The sequence below is a fragment of the Diplotaxodon limnothrissa genome, linkage group LG6 (genome assembly GCF_057381915.1).
Source record: "Diplotaxodon limnothrissa isolate DT_005_m linkage group LG6, D_limnothrissa_male_GT1.1, whole genome shotgun sequence".
In the NCBI taxonomy this organism is placed as follows: Eukaryota; Metazoa; Chordata; class Actinopteri; order Cichliformes; family Cichlidae; genus Diplotaxodon; species Diplotaxodon limnothrissa.
In genome coordinates this window covers 36,370,187-36,385,260 of record NC_140601.1, presented here as the reverse complement: position 1 = coordinate 36,385,260, position 15,074 = coordinate 36,370,187, and the positions used below count along the sequence as shown (strand labels likewise).

At 41.0% G+C, this 15,074-nt stretch overlaps 3 protein-coding genes across 3 annotated transcripts; all 3 read left to right on the top strand.

Moving 5' to 3' along the window:
* Window positions 1-297: 297 nt before the first annotated feature.
* On the top strand, window positions 298-1,302 carry LOC146631124 (noggin-2-like). The gene has a single exon (XM_085356360.1). It carries the CDS (start codon window positions 298-300, stop codon window positions 1,300-1,302), a length of 1,005 nt encoding a protein of 334 aa, XP_085212486.1.
* A 765-nt stretch (window positions 1,303-2,067) lies between these two features.
* get3 (guided entry of tail-anchored proteins factor 3, ATPase) lies at window positions 2,068-7,069 on the top strand. Its single transcript, XM_085356358.1, has 7 exons — window positions 2,068-2,216; window positions 3,116-3,263; window positions 3,718-3,866; window positions 3,962-4,112; window positions 4,284-4,391; window positions 5,329-5,526; window positions 5,617-7,069. Exons 1-7 carry the CDS (start codon window positions 2,074-2,076, stop codon window positions 5,743-5,745), a joined length of 1,026 nt encoding a protein of 341 aa, XP_085212484.1. The 5' UTR covers window positions 2,068-2,073; the 3' UTR covers window positions 5,746-7,069.
* A 1,144-nt stretch (window positions 7,070-8,213) lies between these two features.
* best2 (bestrophin 2) lies at window positions 8,214-14,727 on the top strand. Its single transcript, XM_085356357.1, has 9 exons — window positions 8,214-8,365; window positions 8,449-8,543; window positions 10,475-10,708; window positions 11,090-11,244; window positions 11,337-11,414; window positions 12,906-13,058; window positions 13,176-13,256; window positions 13,548-13,702; window positions 13,947-14,727. The coding sequence occupies exons 1-9, from the start codon at window positions 8,214-8,216 to the stop codon at window positions 14,725-14,727; spliced, it is 1,884 nt and encodes a 627-aa protein (XP_085212483.1).
* Window positions 14,728-15,074: the final 347 nt, after the last annotated feature.

Sequence of the window (15,074 nt, the reverse complement as noted above, 5' to 3'; positions counted from 1 at the left end):
GCATTTGCCCCATGAACATTTTTCATGTGGTCTCTTTTTAAAATATTTTACTCCTTAGTCCAGTGATTTACACACCAACTTTATCCAATGAATATTTCATTGATAACCCATTTAAAGTTGGCACTTTGCAAAAGTGTGAAGTGTGGAAATTTTGGTACGTGACACCTTGCATTAAACCAAATTTCAGCATAGTTGTCTTATATTCAGATTGCAAGTTAGCCAAAATATCAGTCTTGGGAACTCAAGTGTGCCATACTCAATAGAGTGCTGCTTGTGTGATAAGACACTGAATTCAGTATGTTGTTGTTTAAGAGCCCAAGGATGTCTGGTGTTGGGTACACAGAGTCCCTGAAGCACCTAGCACCAACTGAAAGCATAACTAAAGGACTGAAGGGAAAAGCTAAAAGAGCAATTTTTCATTCTTTGAGCTACAGTCCAGATCTGAAGACCATGTGTGGGCAGTTTGCCATTTGTCTCTGTTGGATTTTCCTATCTTTTCTCCTGGATGCATCTCTGGCCTTTATTTCCAACATTTCAACTCAAAATCAGCATCCAAATGTGACTGTTGCTCAAGACCAGGATGGCACAGGCTGGGATTCACCATTTCTTCAGCTGGGAGCCAGTCTCCCATCCTTCTCACAGCCAATCCGTCCATACACCCTCATCACAAATGCTGACGACTACCACTACATGCCCAAAGTCAGACATCGCCAGCCTTCTCGCCTCCTGCGTCTTCTGGGATCCTCGTTTGACCCGTTTTGGATGTCTGTAGATCACCCTTTTGAGTCCCCCAAAGGAAGTCAGCCTACCCTTACCACCTTCAAAGAGAAATTTAACCTGCGTGTGTCTCCAGAACTGAGAAAGGCTTACGCAAAATATCAGCAGAAACTAGAGAAGGAGGCTGCAGAACTGGACCTCAGTTCTCTGCCATCAGATGCTGCCAATTCAGTCAGAGGATGGCTGGTGCGCTCAGCAACATGCAAATTACAGCACCAGTGGGTCGATCTGGGCCCAACCTTCTGGCCACGGTGGCTGCGGCAGACTGACTGTGAAGGGCCAGATGGAGGGCAAAGTTGCTCCTTTCCCAGTGGGATGAACTGCGTGCGAGCTCAAACAACACACATAAAGATTCTGGCTTGGCACTGCATTGAAGTCAGAGATGGAGATGATCGCTCCAGAAAATTGAGAGGTGAAAACTCTGATGGCAGTGCTCAGATGGGGACAGGTGAAACAAGGAAAAGATGTTTATGGAGACAAGTGCCTTATCCTGTGGTGACTGCATGCATGTGTTCATGTAAATGAATGTTTTTTATCACTGCAGACCGGCTTTTTTTCTGTGCACACTGTGTTTTTTATTATTTTGTTGATTTTCAGTGTTATAGTTGAAATGATCGAACATGGCTACTTTTAATTACTAAGACGATGCCGCTACCTGCTCTTTCATTTTCTCTGCTCTAAACTTTCAACATTTTTAGTACAAACTGGCTTAATAAATATTTAAGTAACTGTTTTACGTCAGTAAACTGCAATTTCTAAGGCGCTGAGTTTAGTGTAGTTCGTGCTACATTCATGTTTATGGTAAATTCGTGGATTGTGCATGTTTCTTCCAATTTTTCTTTTTCACTCTATTTTTGCACTTTCATATTCAAACAGTATCAAACATTTTTTGTTTACAGAGAACATTAAAAATGAAAGTGTTTTTGGTAACTCACTGTTGTGTTTGATTGATTGATCATACTTGACAGTATTAATTGAAGATATATACTAATCATTCTAAATTCAAAATCTACATAAACCTGTTTCTAGATGACTTCCTTGCAAACTATTCTAATGTACACATGCGCATGAATATAATATGAATAAAATATAATTGTCAGTGCTTATGTGATTCCTTGTCTTCTTCTGTCAAAAATTAATAGTGTCTTCAATATTAAAACTACCAAATGTCGTACAACCCTGCGGCAGTGTGAAACCTTGCGTGGATCAAAACTCCGAGGAGCAGTGAATGCATCAACTGTGGATAAGTCTTTGCGTAACTCCTGAGCTGTACGTCGCTGACTGTACACATACAAGATGGCAGCTTTGGTGGAAGACGAATTTGAAGATGCGCCCGATGTGGAGCCGTTAGAACCAACTCTGAAGAATATCATCGAGCAGAAATCTTTGAAATGGATATTTGTGGGTGGGAAGGGTGGCGTTGGTAAAACGACATGTAGGTAAGTTGATTAAAATGCTAAATTGCCTCCGGATACTGACTCGGCTTGAGCGGCTGGCTAGCATTAGCCGTTACCATAAGTTGACGTTGATCATTGTCCGAAAATGAATTGCGTGGGTAATTTTCCCACGACGAGATTAGACTGGTGTTAAATTTCTACCTAAAGACGCGCTAGCATCAAAGAAAAGTGACTGTTATGTTTTAGATTTGAGTAAGGAGTCCTTTCGCCGGGCAGTTTGGTAGCTGTGAAGCGCAGTGAGCAGCTAACGTTAGCAGCTGACACATGGATTCACGACTTTCTCAACACCTTCAGTAATCACCGTATAAGCCATCATCAATAACCTGCTGCTAATGTTACCTGTTCTTTTACTTCACCCAGAGTTAAAGGAGACTCCAGAGTTAGGCTGTCAAGCCCGTATTATCATATCTTTATTCATAACAAGAAGAAAAAAATATGAATAAATGCGATTCCAAATGAACGTGGATCTAGTCTGTAGCGGACTTATTTCAAACAAGATAACTAACAAAAATCTAATGTGTCAAACAAATATGTACATCACATCAGAGCAGCCACGATAACATTGCGCATAGATCAACCACTGTCGCATATGCTATCCCTTAAGTTATCTACTGTGTTTCAGTTGGAATATAATTGCATGCGAAAGTTGCTTTCATCAAAGTAACTGGGGGAAGGTAATGTTCACAAAGTGGAAATGGATTAGAATTTTACTTTGTGCTTTACACGGCATGCATGCACATGAAGGATTAAGAATTCAAAACATTGCGGATCTCATTGTTGGTCAGTTGCACAGCATTTCTTACATGCTTACATTGGGCACAAAATACTCTTAACAGGCTCTTTAAACACAAACCTGTCCCCTTTCCATGTCCTTCTGACAGCTGTAGTTTGGCTGTCCAGCTGGCTGCTGTTCGGGAGAGTGTGCTCATCATTTCCACAGATCCTGCCCATAACATCTCTGATGCTTTTGACCAGAAGTTCTCAAAGGTACCCACTAAGGTTAAGGGCTATGACAACCTCTTTGCAATGGTGAGTATATGTGTACACCTAACAGCTATTAAATGTTACAAGTGTGAGGTGCTGCTTGATGAGATTAAAAATTGAACTCAAATGTTTGCAAATATATTTTTTTCTGAGAAGCATGTTATTAATAATATTAATAACATTGATGAAGTCTATGAAACAACAATGAGCAAGCATCCACAGTACAAGGATTTTCTTATCCACATTTTCATCTTTGCATCATATTAAAGACTAACGTTTAGACAGAGTTTAAAAAGCACAGAGGGTTTGTTCATTCTGTTTTTGGAAAAAACAAGTTAGTGCATGAGATCACCATCTTTTCAGAGTCACGAGGCTAGCCAGTTCCACATGTGAGTCTCACAAGCACCACTGTGTAACAAACTCAATCACTGGAGGGCATAAAAACATTTGCAATCTATTTGAAGTGTTCTGATCTTAGGATTTGGGCATGTGTATACAGGAGATTGACCCGAGCTTGGGTGTGGCAGAGCTGCCTGATGAGTTCTTCGAGGAGGACAATATGCTCAGCATGGGCAAGAAGATGATGCAGGAAGCGATGAGCGCCTTCCCCGGCATCGATGAGGCTATGAGCTATGCAGAGGTCATGAGGTAGTTTTGTATTTGAGTTTTCTCGCAGCATGTCTGAAGTTTTAAGGACAGTTAGTGAGTGTTATACTTACCACTGTTGTTTGCCTGTATCTCAGATTAGTGAAGGGAATGAACTTCTCAGTGGTGGTCTTTGACACTGCCCCTACTGGTCACACACTGCGACTGCTTAACTTTCCCACGATTGTGGAGCGAGGTCTAGGCCGCCTCATGCAGATCAAGAACCAGATTAGCCCTTTCATCTCTCAGGTGGGTGCTGAGACGAGCAGATCGGTTCAAACCATTTTCATTATTCTGCACATAAAACATGATTTCTGATTAAATATATTCACTTTGTTGGCCTTTTTCTTTCTCCAGTGTTTTCTCTTTCTCTCTTCTCTTGTTTTCACTCACACTGTCCATCTCTTTTGCTGTTTCTAGATGTGTAATATGCTTGGTCTGGGTGACATGAACGCAGACCAGCTGGCCTCAAAGCTTGAAGAAACCCTGCCAGTCATTCGCTCAGTTAGTGAGCAGTTCAAAGACCCTGTAAGTCACATTTATATATTCTTATACAACTTTGGGATTTATATAGTAATAGCTTACTATTGATTTGATGATTGAGGGTAGAATTAACTGCCTTTTAACGGGAAGAGCCCTGTCTGGTGGAAATCAGGTTAAGGGAGGGTGCTCCTCTCTGATTTTATTATGTATATAAAAATGTGTTTTCTAGTTCTCTTACATTTGGGATCAACTGAAAGCTTTTCAGAGAGCCTTTAGAACAACTCGATAAAAGAAAATTACACTTGTCTAGCCTAAAAATAATAATGATCCCTGGACATTTTTTTTTTTCCTTCAGCCACTTTCTAATTTTGGCATTATTGTACAGATGAACCAGATGCAACATCATTGTCAGTTAAAGATGTAATTGCTTTAATGGTTGTAGTCTCCACCCACCCACGATGAATAAGCCTTTTCACACTACACTTCAGTCATATACTGTTCTAATGAGGTGCTGTGGTAGCTACATGCACACCCTCTGTAACAAGTCTTATCTGATGACAGAAGAAACTTTAGCTGGTTCGAGTGTCAATAGTGTGTGTGGATACAAGAGTTTTTTTGGAGTGACTCACTGTGCACAGCGGCCTGTTGCACATGCATGTATCCCTCTTATCAAGCCCTCTTTATACTATTTTGTCATTAGGACAAAAGAAGTTTCGACAACAGTTTCACCTTTTTATTATTTTCTTTTAAAGTTCTAACTCCACCCCTGTTGAGCCCTAGTAGCTAGTCTGTTTTACTTGACTGCTTTAGGTTTTGTTGTTCCTTTTGATTTTGTTCTTTGATGGGAACTCATCTACCTGTTTAGACAAAATATTTAATGTAAATAACGAATTCAGTATTTGGAGGAAATTTGAGCTTCATGAAGTCATATTAATAGTTTTTATCTATGTGTGTTGTGACGCACCTTCCTCTCACCCTTCAGGAGCAGACCACCTTCATCTGTGTGTGTATTGCTGAATTTCTGTCACTTTATGAGACAGAGCGGCTGATTCAGGAACTGGCCAAGTGCCGCATCGACACGCACAACATCATTGTCAACCAGCTCGTTTTCCCTGATGCAGACAGGCCATGTAAAATGTGTGAAGCCCGCCATAAAATTCAGTCGAAATATTTAGACCAGGTATGAATCAGGAGAAATGGGAAAGTTTATTTACAATATTTACAGTTCAAAGTCACACAACTTTATTGGTGGTTTGTCTTCTGCCCACAGATGGAAGATCTTTACGAGGATTTCCACATAGTCAAGTTACCTCTACTGCCCCATGAAGTTCGAGGTGCCGACAAGGTCAACATGTTCTCTAAGCAACTTCTGGAACCCTACAAACCCCCAAACAAGTGATGTCCTGCCCCCTCGCAGGGCCGCCTCCTCTCCCCCCATTCTACAGACACAGCTCTGCAGTCTGAGTTATCCTCCTCTGAGCTCCATCCCCAGCAAGCCTCAAATCCTGCAGCAACAGCCTCAAGACGATCCATTCACTCCTCAACACGGTATCTTCACAGCACGGTTACAGCGAGACACCCGCCTGCATTGAAGGGTGCCCCACCCCCCACGACATCACAAGTAAACCCATAGAGAAGCTGCATTATTTTTGGAGATAAGATGGTACATATGCGTGCCGCCTTACTCTCACTTCACCTTCTCTTGTCTTCATATCCACTGTGGCAGTTCCTACTTTAAGCATTTAACTTTTTCTCGACAGAAGAATTGAAAAATCGTCCCCTCCTCTCCCACACCCTGTGCAGCCTCAGTTGTGAAAACAAAGTGTTTCCAGTGACAGTGCTGTGTGTTTGAGGAGAAAACAGCTTTCAGATGGTTGATGTTTATGACTTGTTTATTCTGTGTGATTCATGGTGACTGTGTGTCTTCTTCCATTTGATTTGCAACTTAAAAATTCAAACAAACTCGTGTATCACACTTTTTCCATCCAGATTTCTATATTCAGGTTGTGGTGGTGGCAGGGAAATAAAAAAGAAAACACTAAAAAAAAACCAGGAAGACAGCTTGTGTGGTCTTTAGTTACAGCCTTGTTATTGCAACCAAAACAAACTGAAACAAAACAAATTTGAGTGTCTTTTACCATTTATCAGATCATTAGATGACAATAATGAGAACATCAGTCAGATTTATTGTTTTCTATCCATAAAGGACACTAGTTGCTTTGGTTGGTATGTGGAGGAAGGTTGCAGTTTTATTTGATGTGACTGGTGATGTTTGAGCTGGAAGCTAAAGCTGTTGGGCACTGCTGATCTCCCTGTTCATGTTCCTATACAGCGCTCATAAACTCATCCAGTGTGTTTCTGTCAAACCTGTGTCCATCCTGTTGACTGAGAACTATATGGGAACACCATTGAAAGATATTAGTAGCCTTATTCAGCGCTTTGTTAATTAAAATACATATTGAATGTCACTTGATCAAATGTTAAATGAATGGTGAGGTGAAGGAAATTTAAAGCATCCTTTCCCTTTTGATTGAATATCAGATTCCTGGCTGCCTTGATTGGTGCTTCCCAAGTGAAACATAAATAAATGACAGGATAGTGCACTCTCAGTTAAAAGCTCCATTTCCCCTCTCTGTCACGGACAGTTTTTGAGTTGGTAAGAATCTGTTTTCTATAGATTTTCCTTAAATTATAATGTCAGTGTTGATTAAAACAAACTTGCCTCAGCTGAAAGTCTTTCATGGTCATTTCTTTTTCATCTGCGTGCCAGTTGAATTAATCGTTTAATTGGAGGGGACTGAAGCAAATTCTTGCGTGCGCACAGACCACCAAACTGAGCAGTGTGCAGATCGGCTCCGACAGAGCATGAAGCCCCATTTAACCTTCCAACAAAGCAGTTCAGGAGCAACATAAAAGCCTCCCACTGAAAAGAACACAAAAGTGGGAGGAAAAATGACACAAAATGACTATTGTATCAATGAACGCCAAGAAGTGTCTCAGTTTAAAGTGTGGTCGATAAGTCGTGTTGGGTACTTTGGAGACATGATTTAAAAAAAAGTCTCAAACTATATCCAGATGCGGAGCTCCACTCCACTGATATCTCCTTATTACAGTACAACTAAGTTTAAGAAAAGTGGAGGAAGCTTTGACATAAAATGCTCCTTTAAGATGGTATGAGTATCTTAAGATGTTTGTTATTTAAGCTGCAGCACGCAGTAATTACTGATCTGTAACTGGAAAATTGGGTGATTTTCTTTCGTATCACTTAACACGAAACTTTGCCATGGTTCACTTGCTATTGTTGCATAATTTTCTACTGTACTGCACGGTCCTATGCGCTCCTGGTGCCCCGGCGCTGCGGCCTGTCGCTTGTGTTCCATCACCTAGCCCCGCTCTCCCGGTCGGGGGTCGCGTTAACGAGCTCCTCCTTCTCGTTTCGGGGATTTACCCCGGGGCGCACTGACCACTGGACGCACTGAGGAGGCACGTAGGATTACTGCCACGCAGCCGAATGAGCTTCAACTTAACGGAGCCACTTGATCACAGGCTTCCGAGCTCATTGGAAAAAACAGCACAGAACAAGGCAAATGGAAGACGGTACTACTAAATGAAAATATGAATTCACTTATCCAGAGGTGCCAATTACGCACAGGGGATGCGCTGAACATTTCAGCAAGCTAAATCACAACAAAAGGTAAGTAGATGTTTTTTTTTTTTTAAATAACTACAATCAATAACTAGAAATAAAAACTTTTTTTGTGAGATCATGTTCTCATTGTCTCTGGCTCACCTGAGTTTAGCTGTTTCTTCCAAACAGCTGTTTTTTTTTTTATTTTATTCTGGAGACTTGTAGATCTTCTGTCACTGATGACGGTCACATACACGGCTAGAGTTGCAAACGCCCGATTCTGTGGCTTCTCCAAGCTGCTCTGGGCCTGGAAAGGGAGCATCTACAAGGTGTTATATAAAGAATTCCTGGCTTTCTTTGCCATGTATACCGCCATCAGTATTACTTACAGGTGAGAAAGGAGGATTGCTTTATCAGTGCTTTGATCCATTCATCATACTAAACTTTGGAAAACTTTTCCTCTGTTGTTTTTAGATTTTTCCTGTATGATGACCAGAAAAGGTATTTCGAAAAGCTGGCAATTTACTGCAATCACTATGCCAGTCTCATCCCCATGTCTTTTGTACTGGGTAAGCTAATGATCACCTTTTTGCTGTCTCCCAGATCTTTTTCACTTTTATGATTTACTCCTGATGTTTGCATCCAGAAAATAGGAATAGTTTGCTAAATAGGACAAGGCTCATGTTTTATAGATTTTTGTCAGCGATCCTCAGCTCTAGACATCGAGACCCTTGTTTCATGGGTTTGTAGCTTCTAGAGTTACATATCTGCTGTTTGTAATTGAAGGTTTGATTATGCAAATATTAGAATAATGTTTTTAAAAAGAGATCTACACATTTTTAACAGTGATAATAGCAGATTTTTGTGTGGGTCTTAAAAACCCTTTAGTGCATTTACTACATGAGGGATTTTCAGTTTACAGACTCCGCTTTTGTTGAAGTTCATCCGTCCTTGCACTGTTTGCATGTTTCGTTGGTTTTACTTTGTGGATGTAAATCACCTAATTATTCTTATGCATCCTGTGAGTCATTAGTCAAGGTTACTGGTTCTCTATTGGGATCCATCGGGCTTAACAAGACATTATGTTCAATGCTGTGAAAAAGTATTTGCCTCTAATTTTTAGTTTTTTGGATATTTGTCAGATCATCAAACAAATTTTATCATTAGACAACGATATCCTGAGTAGATGGAATTGCTGCTGTGTTTCCGATCATTGTCCTGGTGCATAATCTGAGTGTGTTTGATCTTCAGGACATGAACTGATGGCTGAGCATTCTCCTTCAGGATTTTCTAGTAGATATCAGAATTCGTGGTACCGCAAGTAATGGCAACTATGACTACTATGTTTGACTGTTAATAAGTGCTGTGTTAGTTTTACATCATTAAACCTTCCAAAAAGTTCAACTTTTGTCTCATCAGTCCACAGAATACTTTCTAAAAGTCCTGTTTTTTTTGGGGGGTTTTTTGGCAAATGTGAAAAAAGCGTTTGTGTTGTTTTTGGTCAGCAGAGAATTTCTCTTTGAAACTCTTCCATTAAGGCCATATATTTGCCAGTCTTTTATTTTAATTCACTGGCTGCCCATTTCTTTTAGGATTAATTTTAAAATGATTTCATTTGCATTTAAAGCCTCCATGGCCTAGCCCCATCTTATCTCTCTGAGTTGCTACAGCATTATATGCATAAGCTTAGAGGAGATCGTACTTTTGCCGTAGCAGCTCTAAAACTGTGGAACAATCTGCCTTTAGAGATTAGACAGGCCTCTTCTCTGCCTGTTTTTAAAACACTTCTGAAAACCCACCTCTTCACCCTGGCCTTTGACTCCTTGTGAGATGTTGTTTTTTCTTTTCTTTTTTATTTAAGTTGTTGTTCTTTACATGTCATTTTGAGCTCTTTGGTGATCCTGGTTGAGTTGTCAGTGCACTTTAGGAATAGTTTTGGTAGGATGGCCACTCCTGGGAAGGTTCACCACTGTTCCAAATGTTCTCCATTTGTGGATAATGACTCTCACTCTGGTTCACTGGAGTCCCAAAACCTGTGTAATCCTTTTCAGATTAATAGACATCAGTGACTTTGTTTCTCAGCTTTAGATTTTTAGACCACGACCTGATGTGTTTCTGTTAAGATCTTTTATCCTATTTCACTTTGTCGGGTAGATTATATTATGTGATTTCTTGATTTAGCAGGTCTAGCGGTAATCAGACCTGGGTGTGGGTAGTGAAAGTGAACTCAGTGTTTCAAAAACGTGGTTAATCGCAGTTAATTCATGATTTAACATGAGTTGGGTTACTTTTTCACATAGGGCTGGATAGGTTTGGATTAGCCACTCAGGAAGGGGGCAAATACTTTTTCACAGCACTGTAACAGTAAACTCAAACCACTTGACATCCTTTAGGCCCCTTTATGGACCTTACAAGATAGCATATGATCTCATGTTTTTTAAAAGTTCCAGTTTTTTACTTAGATCTTCAGTAGTAATCATCTGTCCACTGCTGTTTGCAGGTTTCTATGTGACCCTGGTGGTGAACAGGTGGTGGAACCAGTACACCAGCATCCCACTCCCTGACAGACTCATGTGCGTCCTGTCAGGCGGCCTCCAGGGGAGCGACGAGCGAGGCCGTCTGCTGAGGCGCACCATGATGCGCTACGCCAGTCTGTCAGCCCTGCTCATCCTCCGCTCTGTCAGCACTGCTGTCTTCAAACGTTTCCCCACCATGGACCACGTGGTAGAAGCTGGTAAGAAGGATGGTGAAGGAGGGAAGATGGTGATGGGAGTGGTGTGGGTCTATTCTTAGCTGTTAATGTAAAATAGCCATTCACTCGCTGATGCTGATGATGAGTATCAGTGATCAGATGTTTCCCAGGCTGTAGTCAAGAAGTGACCCAAAGTGTTTTAGCCCAGTCACACACAAATGACTCTCCTGCTTTGATTTACAATGTGAAGTTATTTCACAGAGTCACAAACAATTCTCAGAGATTTGAACAGCGTCAGAAGACTATGTTTGTTTTCTGAAGCAGTTCTTTGTGACTATTGTCTATGAATCCTCATCCCAGTTTCTTGCTGTTATTTAAACTGAAGTCTTACATAATAAACAAGTCCGGTTTTGGTCCATGCAGGATTCATGACAAGAGATGAGCGAAAGAAGTTTGAGGGTCTCCACTCTCCATATAACAAGTACTGGATTCCCTGTGTTTGGTTCACCAACTTGGCTGCTATGGCTCGCTGCGAGGGCAGAATCAAAGACAATCACACTCTCAAACTACTGCTGGAGGTACAGCAGAATTAAAGTTGTGTTTTGGTGGATATGCAGGCTTAGATATGCATTCACACAGACAGCTAGTTTCTTTATTTGTGTGTGAACAGGAACTGAATGCATTCAGAGGGAAGTGTAGCATGCTGTTTCATTATGACATGATCAGTGTTCCTCTGGTCTACACTCAGGTAAGTGCTGACTATTATCGCACTGCTATTAACTCTTACACACATCTTTAATTAAACTATGATTTTCTTTCACACAAACATTTTTTTTTACATTAGGCTTTTGTTTCAATTTTATTCACTGATGTCAAAGAAATGACTGCGATTGCTTCCAGCTGAAGTGACAAAAACTTACAGGTGAAAGACTGCATCTCTCAAATTGTAATTGTTCAAATATAAATAATAAATTAGTCCCTAGTGACAAGTCATGTACATTCATTTGAAATAAAAAGTTTTCACAGCACTCTATGCAGTCTCGTGAAAAACTAAGTACATCCTGTGATTTAGTAGCTTGTAGATCGACCTTTTAGCAGCAGTAACTCAAAGTAATTATTTTCTGTATGACTTTATCAGTCTTTCAATGTTCATTGCTTCAGTTGTTTTAGATAGATGACTTCACATTTGACTCTATAACATTTGGTGCACAGGGGAGTTTATGGTCAACTCAATGATTAGAAGGTGCACACGTCCTGTGGCTGGAAAATAAGCCCAAAACACCAATGTGCTTCACATCTGATATGAGGCGCTTATGCTAATATGCTGTGCTTGGTTTTCATTAAATGTGGTACTGTGTGTAATGTCCACCGGACATTGTTCTGGGAGTCTTATGGTTTCTTTCAGGTGTAACTTAAGTCATGTTGCCATGTTCGTTAGAGAGGAGAGGCTTTCTCAAGGGGAAGCTTCCAAACAAACCATACTTGTTCAGTCTTTTTCTAATTGTACTACCATGAACTTGAACACTGAGCGCTAACTGAGGTCTGTAGAGTCTGAGATGTTGTTCAGAGTCTAATTCTTGCAATTTGTCTGAGCGCGACACACTCTAACCATGGGATGAATTTGCTGGGATGTCCACTCCTGGAATGATTGCGGCATTGTGTTAACACTTACCTGAATGCTTCAGACTGGCAAACTGCTAAAACCTCTGCTTGTACAGAGGTGGTCACACTTGTTGATTATCATTTCATTAAGTGCATTTGATTAGCAACACCTAGCTGCTACTTATCCTCTTATTTCCAATGGAAACAGTAAGGACGTACTTAGCTTTTACAGTGATTTTTATAAAAAGTAATAATTTTAACTAATAAAACAAATCTATAACTACAGCTGCATTCTAGAGCTTTGTGATATATAGGATCAAACATGCAACAATCAAAAATAAGTAACCAAAAAGACTTATTTACTGTGTTAGTGTTTATAAGTACATAACTTAATTAAGGAATATGGCTCAGTGTATTTGTATGCAGCTATTAAATAAATTTTTGATTAGTCAGATTGCATTTGTTGATGTTCACATAAACTGTCTTTAATAAACACTTAATCTGTTGTAAATGTAAAATAAAATAAGTGTATTTTAGTGCTTATTTTTGATCATTTTAGTATTGTAATGATAAAAAAGAGGTTAAAGAAAAGCTGCAGAGTAAACCACAAAACCACCTAAATCCATCTGTCCCTCAGGTGGTGACTTTGGCCGTGTACAGTTTTTTCCTGGTGTGTCTAATTGGTCGCCAGTTCCTGGACCCCAGTCAAGGTTATCCAGGTCATGACCTTGACCTCTATGTGCCCATCTTCACTCTACTGCAGTTCTTCTTTTATGCAGGCTGGCTCAAGGTCAGATTTAGGCTTACAGCACATTTATTCCCTGTTTGATTCTAAAAAAAAAAAAAAAAAGTAACACATGGAGAGTTATTGTGGGTTTTTTTTCATATTTTATGTTTTGTTCTGAAGGTTGCTGAGCAGCTGATCAACCCTTTTGGAGAAGATGATGACGACTTTGAGACCAACTGGCTGATAGACAGAAACTTCCAGGTTTCTTAATGCTCTTTTTCTGATCTTGTAGCAATCAACTTCTCAGGGAGGAACTTTGTGGCCTCATTATCAAATGCAGCTTCTTCATTGTTTTGTTTTTTAAATTTCTCCTCCATATCTCTGGCCTACTATAATGACACTGTGGCAGTTATTGTAATCTGTTTTAAATGTTTTCAGAGAGCGACCATCAGGTAAAATTTGTTTCTGTTGTGCTTGCTTGATTTTAATTGGACTTTTTTTCTTATTGTGGATACTTATTATGTGTGCATCTCTTTGCATTTCATTCTGTAGGTTTCCATGATGGCTGTGGATGAGATGTATGGAGATTTGCCGATGATGGAGAGAGACCGTTACTGGAATGACTCCAATCCCCGTCCACCCTACACCGCAGCCACTCTCTTCGTCCTGCGTAAGCCCTCGTTCCAGGGGTCCACTTTTGACATGGCGTAAGTTTTACATTACCTTCTCATTGTACATGTACTTCCTTTGTGACTTTGACACCTTCAACTGGATTCCCCCCTCATGGTGGGAAAATTTCAGTTGTGAAAATGAAAGTAATGCACCTAAATTAAATCAAGTACTTTGACGTAGTTAGGGCTGAGAAATGGTAAAACCTGTTCCCCAGAGGAAGGCTGAAAACGCAAAACACAACTCTGAACATGGAACATAAATTGCTGTATCGCTTGACAGGATTCCTAAAGAGGAGATGCACTTCCAGCCTCTGGAAGATATTGCTGAGAACTTGGAAGAGTCAGGAACTCGCCATCCTAACATGGCTCTCTTCAACCGCCTTCTCAACTCAGCCCCATCACCGACTGGCCTAATGGGAGGGGCCCTTCGACGCACCTCAGCACAGCTCCAGAGACTGCGCCACTCCCCCGGCATTGACCAGTACAACAGCGATGATGAAGACGAGGACAGCTGTAAAATAGGTAAAGCGGGGTCTCTGCCATCAGGGCTCGGGCAGGAGACACAGAGCACTGTGTGCAGTTTTAGGGATGAGAAGAGTGCCAGAACGCCTTTGCTGGAGATTCAGTTTGGGTCTGAGCAGGACAGGCCAGGAGAGCAACCTGCCATCAAGGAGAGGAAAGAGTTGAGTAGAGTGGAGAGTAAGTGCAACGAAGAGCACCAGATTGGGGAAGAAGAAGGGAAAGGAGAGAGCGGAGAGACAACCAGAGCTCCAGTGTCTCTGCTTCCTCCCCCACCTAAGTCCTCCAGAGAGAAGTCTTCTCGACCATACTCCCCCATTCCCATCACCTCGAGTCACCCCTCTGCTCTCCTCTTTCACCCAGCTGCCCACTCTAGTCTGGAGCTCTGCAGCTCCCAGCCAGCTATCAGTCACAACAAAGCTGTGTCCACCCCCAAACCTCCCTTGGGAGGAAACAAAATGTCCTTCCTCACTGTGCCGTCCTTCAGTGAACCTCAGCGTTTTCGCAGTGTGAGCATGGGGTCAGAGCTCACAGGGTCTTAGGTGGACAGTTGGTAGGTTCACATGAACTTGCGATGGTTTGAAAATATAAGGCTTGATGCAGTGCATGCTTTCAGAAGTGAAGTTAGTCACTGAAGTGGGACTTTCAGTCTTACTAGTTAGTAGCACCTTTGCGGCCACAGTTTTTGGAAATTAGTTTAGTACATAAAGCACTCTGATTTTGTCATGTAACTTCTGAAGTTTGGCTTTCAACGATGATCTGTAATTCGTTTCAAAAATCAAAAGGAAGAGAGGGATAGGAAATATGAATAACACTATGTTTTGATATGTTTAAAGGAATACGATGACCTTTGGAAATCCATGTTTGTCTGAGATAGAAAAAATCTATT

What these genes read in the sequence shown, in the direction of transcription:
- LOC146631124 (XM_085356360.1), top strand. Translation starts at nt 298, where the DNA reads ATGTTGTTGTTTAAGAGCCCAAGGATGTCTGGTGTTGGGTACACAGAG.
- get3 (XM_085356358.1), top strand. Translation starts at nt 2,074, where the DNA reads ATGGCAGCTTTGGTGGAAGACGAATTTGAAGATGCGCCCGATGTGGAG. An exon ending in GTGAGCAGTTCAAAGACCCT is followed by an intron (nt 4,392 to 5,328) that starts GTAAGTCACATT and finishes CTCACCCTTCAG; the next exon opens with GAGCAGACCACCTTCATCTG. An exon ending in AGTCGAAATATTTAGACCAG is followed by an intron (nt 5,527 to 5,616) that starts GTATGAATCAGG and finishes TTCTGCCCACAG; the next exon opens with ATGGAAGATCTTTACGAGGA.
- best2 (XM_085356357.1), top strand. Translation starts at nt 8,214, where the DNA reads ATGACGGTCACATACACGGCTAGAGTTGCAAACGCCCGATTCTGTGGC. An exon ending in GGACCACGTGGTAGAAGCTG is followed by an intron (nt 10,709 to 11,089) that starts GTAAGAAGGATG and finishes TGGTCCATGCAG; the next exon opens with GATTCATGACAAGAGATGAG. An exon ending in GGGTCCACTTTTGACATGGC is followed by an intron (nt 13,703 to 13,946) that starts GTAAGTTTTACA and finishes ATCGCTTGACAG; the next exon opens with GATTCCTAAAGAGGAGATGC.